We start from the raw sequence: 7,996 nt of genomic DNA, 5'->3' as shown, positions 1-7,996 counted from the left end.
ATACCCTCCTAATTTTTTAATGTCCAAAAGCAGTACTTGCAGAATTTTATCGGATGGTAAAAAAGCATTTAACTTAAGCTGAGAAATGTCACCATACCATGGCATGCAATTGAAACATTTAAAAAGTAAAAACTTTTTTTTACTTTCAAAACGATATTACTTGTGAATCGTAAGTAGATTATGTGTTCAAGTAGATCATCATTCAAATAAGAGACGCTCATTTAATAACAAAACAGATATGAGGCTGGGTAATCTGAGGCAAAATGTCTTATGACTTCATCTTAATTTGGATGAGTTTCTGAGCTGTTGTACTACAAACACGCAAGCAAAATCCGTCATCTGTTGATTCATCCGATGATGAGCCTCCAAATTGTTTTTTAATATCCTCAAAGTGACTAAAAGGGATTTCCATACCCAACTCTATTAGCTCCACTAATTTTCCCCGCTGACGAAATCAGCCTTCATCCTGCACACTTACACAACTGCTGTGGTGACCTATATGGTAAAGGCCACCTAAGCTGTGTGTGTTAAAGCACGCTGTACTCTTATGCACTAAGAAATTGTCCCCTGGTGGTTTCCCCTGAATGCGTGTGTGAGCGTGTGAAGGTCTCCCGTGTATGCGGGCCTTGCCCGTTCTCTCCGGTGTGTATCTTGGAGGTAAGGGGTGACCCGGATGTGTCAACCTTGTTTAGAAGCATGAGCGCCGCGCTGGTGCACCACTGTGACTCAGGCGGGCTTGTAAACCTCCTCGGGGCCCCCACCCCTTTCCCCGCACTGTTGCGCTTGCCAGCGCGCGTGACAATTTTTTTCATAATTTTCCGCCTCCGAGCCATTCCAAAGGCCTGTTGTATAGTTGTAGCATGAAATTGTGATGAAACTTTGTAAGCTGGTATAAAAAAGAAAAAGAAAAAAAAGAAGCACACTTGTCCTCTGTTCGTGTGCGCCATGAGCATGTCAGATGCCTGCCTGGGTAAGTAGCAAAGCTAATTGTTTTGAAGCTACCCTCCAGGTCCGACACCAACTGTGCTCTATGTTTGCTTAGATGTGGATCACCATAAGGCATACATAAAACAACATCAGCATGAATCCATGCAGTCTCCCGATGGATTCGTTGGGTCATTAGGCGTGGAGAGATGAAAAGATCAGTGAGATGTGATTGGACGCAAACATCGAATGAGGGCAGAACCAAAAATAATATTTTATTTTTTGGTTTAAAATGAATGTAAATAGAGGTAAATAGTATTTGACTATTTGAGGACAGGAAGAGGAAGCCAAATGTTGACTAACTTTTAACTTTTCAACTGCTACTCGTGTGGAAAGTAGTTAGAGACCCGGTATTCCGAAACAACTGTTCATCTCTAGACAACAAAGCACAGGTAAAAGTCCAGCTGCACCAACGATTGATTACAAGCCCTGCATCAAATCTGAATTTATTCACTAAACATATCGAAGAAGAAAAGTACACTTTGACAACAAAGGGAAGGTGTGCAATTTTGAGACAATCAATCATATATATATATATATATATATATATATATATATATATATATATATTATAGAGTGAAGAAATGGATGCATAGGGCTCTGTAACAGTAAGTTGCAGAACATGCAGTCCTTCGATGGCCTTTCATGCCACTGCATCAAAAGGCATCTCGAGTCGAGCATGAGATGCAGGGTGGCGGCTTTTAATATTGATGAATCACTTCGCTCTATTTGGTGTGCACGACGCCAGCGCGTCCTCCTCACACAGTGTTGTCAAATCTCCTCCGTTGACACAAACACGCTGGCCGTCCCGAAGCAGTCGTCACCGATGAGACGATGATTGGCCGACGGTCTGTGCAGCGTGTGGCATGGTACGGTGAACAGAAGGACGTGTGAATGAGGGGAGACCTGATCTATCGTCTGCATCGCCTGGAGGTCCTCGTCTCTGTCGCTATGACGACCCACGGTCCCTCCTGGCGACAGAGCCCCTTGTCAGAACCACCGTCCTCGGCTCGGTGTTGCCGGCGACAACGACAGGGTACAGCTCTTCTCGCAGGGAATACAACGAAAACCGTGGCAGAATACGACCCCCCCCCCCCCCCCCGAAAAATATAAAAGTTAAATCTTAAACGTCTACATCTGGATTTTTGAATAACAACATTTATTTAAAAGACTATGAAATGCAGCCTTCAAAGAGTTAGACATATCTAAGCTAGCGCTTCAGAAACCTGACTTCATCTGTTCAGAAAAATATATCACAAGGGGTTAGTCAGCTCCCCTGTTCCACCATACAACGTAAGAGGCAACATTTAAAGGTCTGCTGGAACGTTTTATGAAGTTAAGGCACGCTATTCCCCCCCCCCCCCCCCGCCCTGCCACGATTGCAGGGGGGCCATTTTGGATGGGCATTGGGTTCCTCTCCTTTACGATGCACCTTTGAGTAGGTCCTTTTTCTCCACATGATCCGGGTTGCTTGTTTATTGGTAGAATTTGAATCCATTCAAGGTGACAGCAGTGTCAAATGTCAGTGTCTGTACTGGCTTGCAGTCTGGAATCCACAGTCGCAGAATGATGATGACTTCATCAGAGGAACCTTGGGAAGGCACCGGATGAGGTTGATTGTCTCCACTGTGGAGCACAAAGACAGAGCAGGTGAGTCATGTCGCATCACAAATCCACAGAATCAGAGATCCATAATTCACACCGGCTCTTAGAGTTTGGTTGTATATATTGGCTGCTGTTGCCAAGTTATCTCCCAAATGTGTTTCTCTGTAAATCGAGTGTTGGAACAGACTGAAGGCTTTTTGTTATCTAAATTAATGAGCAAATAGTCTCTTAAAGTGGATTTCCGCTACGAGTAAAACACCAGCAAAAACAATTAAATCGATAATCAACGTCAAATCTTAACTAATTACAGAATTAATCACAATCAATAATTGCCCTTTTACTCTCAGATAAGCTTGTATGATTCATTTAAACGATTTACGAAGGTAAAGAAATCCAGACTAAGACTAAGTCACCGCATGGCTTTATTGCCCCCGCATCCAGCTGAGGACCCCCCACATCCAGGTATGGATCTTGTCATTAGTGGTGGACGTGTCCATGACTCATAGGCCTGGGGGAGGCTCAGAGGATCCCTGCGTGTTTCTCCTAAGGCCTAGCGTTTTTCCGTCAGAACACCATGTACTGCCTTTATGTTCTGGAGGGGGGGTGAGCCTCACCTTCATATCCTGTCCCATTATCGAATGTCCCTAAAAAGCTGCAAAATAACAACAAACTGGTTATGACAGTGCTGAATGCTGCAGGTTAAAGGGAGACAGAGAGAGAGAGAGAGAGAGAGAGAGAGAGAGAGAGAGAGAGAGAGAGAGAGAGAGAGAGAGAGAGAGAGAGAGAGAGAGAGAGAGAGAGAGAGAGAGAGAGAGAGAGAGAGAGAGAGAGAGAGAGAGAGAGAGAGAGGGAGAGAGAGAGAGAGAGAGAGAGAGAGAGACGATGAATACAATAGAAGGGAGCAAGAGACATAAAGTGCGGTTGCGATGGAAAACGACATGGCAGACGTTCTACGTCTAAAGAACTAGTCAGCTGATCGCACGAGCCCGGCGCAAAGCCCAGCCAGAGTCGGTTCCGTTCAGAGTCACAAAGGGTGGAACACACACAGATCCCAGCCACCACTGCAATAGTATTCCAGTAGCACCTTGTCACCAACCAATCACAAACCTGCCCCCCGTCCCGCCCCCTGTCAGCCCATGTAAACTGGAAAGGTCACATTTAAGTGTGAATTGACACAGAAGTCATGTTGATCCCTGTGGGGGCTGGAGAATAACATGGGTGATGTTGTGATGAATAGGGCATGGAGGAGAACAGCATGCGGTAGTAAGAAACGCCAAAGAGGATTAGAAAACTAGCATCGTTTGTGGCTCAATGACAATACGACAGTGAGCTTAGATAGGCTACCCAACGCCCCTTATTTCACGGATTTGGGCCGTAATACAGCTGCAATGCTCAATCAAACATTATATAAACACACTGTTTTCTATTCCTCTTTTTAATGGTTGCTTTCTCTAGATTCTTAAATCATTCAGACAGGGATCCAACATGTGTAAATCCAAATAGTTTTTACAATATTGTTGCCATTAAGAAAACCTTTGTAAAATGGGGCCCACCAGCCCAGAACTCATGTTGAAGCCCAATCCATATTTATAGAATCCGTATTGTTGTCATGTTGTAATGATGTGCAAATTAACACCGAATCACGTGTCAGAGGTCATTCATCCTATACACAGGCAACGCCCCCAGATGCAATATTAAACTTGTGGCATGGCATTCATTCTTCATAGGGAAACCACACCACCAGTAGAAAAGGGGAGGTGGCCTTTGATTCCAATTTGATTGGAGGTCATTGTCCACAAGCCCAAATTTGGCCGAATTGTCTCAAGATTTGCTCCGCTTTCCCCAAAGCGAGCAAAGGTTGAGCGGGGCGGTGGTGGGTTAGTGGGTTGGGGGGGGGAGGTTGAACCACCTGTTTGAGCATGAATGACCCTGATCAACGAACAGGTGTGGCATTTATTAGCCCCTGATGATTGGTGGAGACACTCACAGCAAGCGGGTCTTGGCTGAAAGCTGCCACACTGTTGCGCATCTCATTCTCACTGCCCCGCAGCGGTATCAGTGACACGTTACCATGGCGAACGTCAGGCGGCGGCGGGCGGGTGCTGCGGCTGAGCTGCACGCCGTCCTCGGGCCACACGTCCCCGTTGAACTGGAGAGGAGAGACGGACAGGGTGCACTCCGGTTTCATACATTACGCTGCTAATCAGAGAATTATACACAGTATGTGTTGGCTGGTGTGTTAAAAGGTGCTGTAGGCAAGATTCCAGAGCTATTATTTGAGTGTAAATTGTCAGAGATTGCCTAGCCATCCGGCAGCTATTAGTGAGTGAAATGCCCTGGGAGACTGGGCCTCGGGTTGACTGCGCCCGCCGGCTGTGTGAGCCAATTCCTGACCATAAAGGGCTTCTCTTCCGTGATTGCACCTAGGAATCTTCCCTGTCAATCACATGTAAGTGAAATACAGCACTTTGGATGTTTTAGTCGGTTAGTTTCAACACTTTGCTGCTCTTTCTGTGCTCTCTCATTACAACTCTCAAAACTCACCAACGTACCTTTAAGTAGGAAAACTGTCCTCTAATCAAAAGCCTGCTATACCTGCAGGTTGCAGCTAGACTCGTGTGTGTGTGTGTGTGTGTGTGTGTAAAGACCAAATCATCCTGAGGGGCTCTCACACACAGGTTAGTATAATCTTCCTGCATAGTAAGAATTGATTTCCCACTGGTACTACAGCAATGTCTTAGAGTAGCGAGTCGTTATTGGCCATCGGATTTCTGATTTAGAGAGAAGGCAGGGGACCAAAGCACTGAACCACAAGGTGTATTTAATCCTCCAGAGCCACCAGATACTGTCTCCTCACCTCACTTATCCTACATTTACATTTGATTTAATTCCTTATTTACCAAGCAGTCTCCCTGGGACTACTCCCTTCACCTGCAGAGCCCTGATTCCAGAACCATGAAATACACTGCGCACTGGGACAGACAGTATATTAATGTATACTGCTATTATATTATTGAATTATATTATTAACACCAAAAGACCTGGCATATATGCACCGAAAGTTGGAAATTCTCTGTATAATCCCCGTTGGAGCTGTATGTGTGAACTTAAATGTCAGGATCCGCCCTTTCGGGGTTCAACCTACCGCGCCCCTATTCTTAAGTCTGGAGAAGCGGAGAGTCTGAGAATTCACAACGAGCGAGTGGGCGTCTTGCTGTGGGCGAATGACGTTTCCATCGTACGACAGACGCGAAACGGGGCGCATAGAGTGAATCTGCTTCATGCTTTTCTCTTTCTTTGCCTGTATTTTGCTTCTTTCTGCTCTCCACTCTTTTGTTGACACTGCGGATAAGTCTAAATAAATGCAGTATTGACATCACCGCAGAAAGAGTCAGCGGTACGGAGTCGGTAGCCTCACCCACGATCTTCGAGGTGTTGTAAACAAACCACTGCGACTACCGCTGAATACCGTCTGCGTCACGTCCTGCCTCCTACAGACACACACCCCAGGGCACCACCCCTCGCCTGCAGTGTGAACGCGTCGGATTCGGCTTATCTCCTGTCGTGTGTTGTGCGGTCATCCTCGGACCGGATTCTCTGGAGTTCATCCTGAGTTTGTGTGTGAAAGTCCTTCGAGTTAGAAGGAGTGTGAAATGCGAGTTCAAAATGTGTGCGATCTCACCTGGATACTGAGGAAAGTTGCACACCACTCGTTCATCTCGGCCTCACTGCTACAGCACAGATACCTAGAGGAGGGAGGGAGGGGAACACAGTCAATCCGAGGGTGAGAGAGATAAAGAGAGTGTGGTGGGGTTTTGGGGCAAAGACCCTAGAAAGTCTTAAGTATTTTTTCAAAAACACATGACAGGAAGAGAGAGAACACAGAACAAAATAAGTCAAAGTTCTTCAAAAGAGGAGAAGATATAATCAAATTGACATTCTCTTTTTCCTTGTCGCCCGGCAGAAGAGCCGGGAGCATAAACAAGTTTGATTCCTAATTTAAACTTCCAACAAAGAACACTACTGATTAGGGCCCCCAGTGTCCCCCAGTGTCTGCCTGTCCGTGTGTGTGTGTACGTGCATGTGCATGTGTGTGTGTGCGTGCGTGTCCGGGTTTCAGTGAGATGGCACTCTGAGTCATCAGCACTGATGTGGAGCTGAATAGAGATGCTTTATTTATCCAGTCATTATTGTAGGCGCTGATTTGGACCAAGCAATTATTCATGAGCTCTCCACTGAGACAACCGGCCCACCCACCCATCCCCAAAAAACAACAACACACTGCATGCATGGACATAAGCAACACTGCCCTGTAATATGATAAAAAAAAGAATAATAATATGATTAAAAAATAATAATATAATTTTCTCTCTTTCACACACACACACACACACACACACACACACACACACACACACACACACACACACACACACACACACACACACACACACACAATCAGCAGAAATGCATGGAAAGCATACACACATCCGACAAATGCAGATAAATGTAGCTCTAGAAAGACCACCAATGACATGACATAACCACCATCAGATGCACCCATACACACAGACGTGCACACACACACAGTCGCAGAGAGCCCACACTCACACCTTGGGGTTACACCCTTGCTGACGTCACCACAGCTCGTTAGTGCTCATTAAGAGATCATTATGCACACAGAACGCTGTTCCTGGTGGGGTGTGCCGCTACGCACGCACACTCACACTCCATTAATATTGTGGGAATGGTGCACCAAAGTTGCCGTTCCTAAAACGGAACAGAGCACGTGACCAACCATGAGAGAGACATTTCTGCGACGTCGTCGCCCACCACTGCGGGGTTCTCTCTGAAAAGGCTGTGCGGACAATGCATCACTTGTCCACAGACACTTATGGCGTTCAGCCATAAATCCCCTTTTGAAGCTGTACGGAGGAAAAGCAGGAACAGTTTTGGGAAATGAACTGAAAGATTCTTTCCGTTCTCATTCCCCTTCTCTCTTATTTGCATCGCATTGCGTCGGTCCGCTCGCTCCGCTGTCCACTTGAGTCACCCTTGCTCTCTCTCCTTCTCTAACAAACTAATCTCACTCGGCCGTGGCGCCTGCTATCTGCTCTGCTACTCTCACCGCGGCCCCGCCTCCAGTGCGCGGTGCCGGGTCAGGTGTGGGCGCCACACGTTGCGAGGGAGGGAGCGTGACGGAGAGAGAGACCGCATGACCGCCCCACACACACACACACACACACACCGCTCCAATTACAGCCCGGACGACCACCACTGATGAGACAGGTAGGCTGCAGTCTGTCCCCGCAAACAGCCGTGCACGCACGCACACGCACACACACACACACACACGTCGGGGGCCAACCCAGACCCACCCTATCCCATGGTCACATTAGCCACACAT

The 7,996-nt window shown here is 46.7% G+C and overlaps 1 protein-coding gene across 5 annotated transcripts in view; it reads right to left on the bottom strand.

Moving 5' to 3' along the window:
* Positions 1-1,141: 1,141 nt before the first annotated feature.
* arap1 (ArfGAP with RhoGAP domain, ankyrin repeat and PH domain 1) overlaps positions 1,142-7,996 on the bottom strand; it is a 42,757-nt gene continuing 35,902 nt past the window's right edge. For 2 of the 5 annotated variants that reach the window (XM_084467049.1, XM_084467053.1), the window contains 2 exons: positions 6,272-6,335; positions 3,267-4,738 (listed from right to left, as the gene is read on the bottom strand). In XM_084467049.1, coding sequence (XP_084323175.1) covers positions 4,523-4,738; positions 6,272-6,335 — 280 coding nt within the window. In that variant the 3' untranslated portion in view covers positions 3,267-4,522. Of the gene's footprint in view, positions 2,611-3,203; positions 3,242-3,266; positions 4,739-6,271; positions 6,336-7,996 lie in introns of those variants that run through there. The other 3 variants (XM_084467051.1, XM_084467052.1, XM_084467050.1) reach the window with 3 other exon arrangements.

Source organism: Micromesistius poutassou, assembly GCF_964030765.1.
Source record: "Micromesistius poutassou genome assembly, chromosome: 4".
Lineage (NCBI taxonomy): Eukaryota > Metazoa > Chordata > Actinopteri > Gadiformes > Gadidae > Micromesistius > Micromesistius poutassou.
Note: the sequence above shows the minus strand (reverse complement) of the source record. Positions and strands in the feature narration are given on the sequence as shown.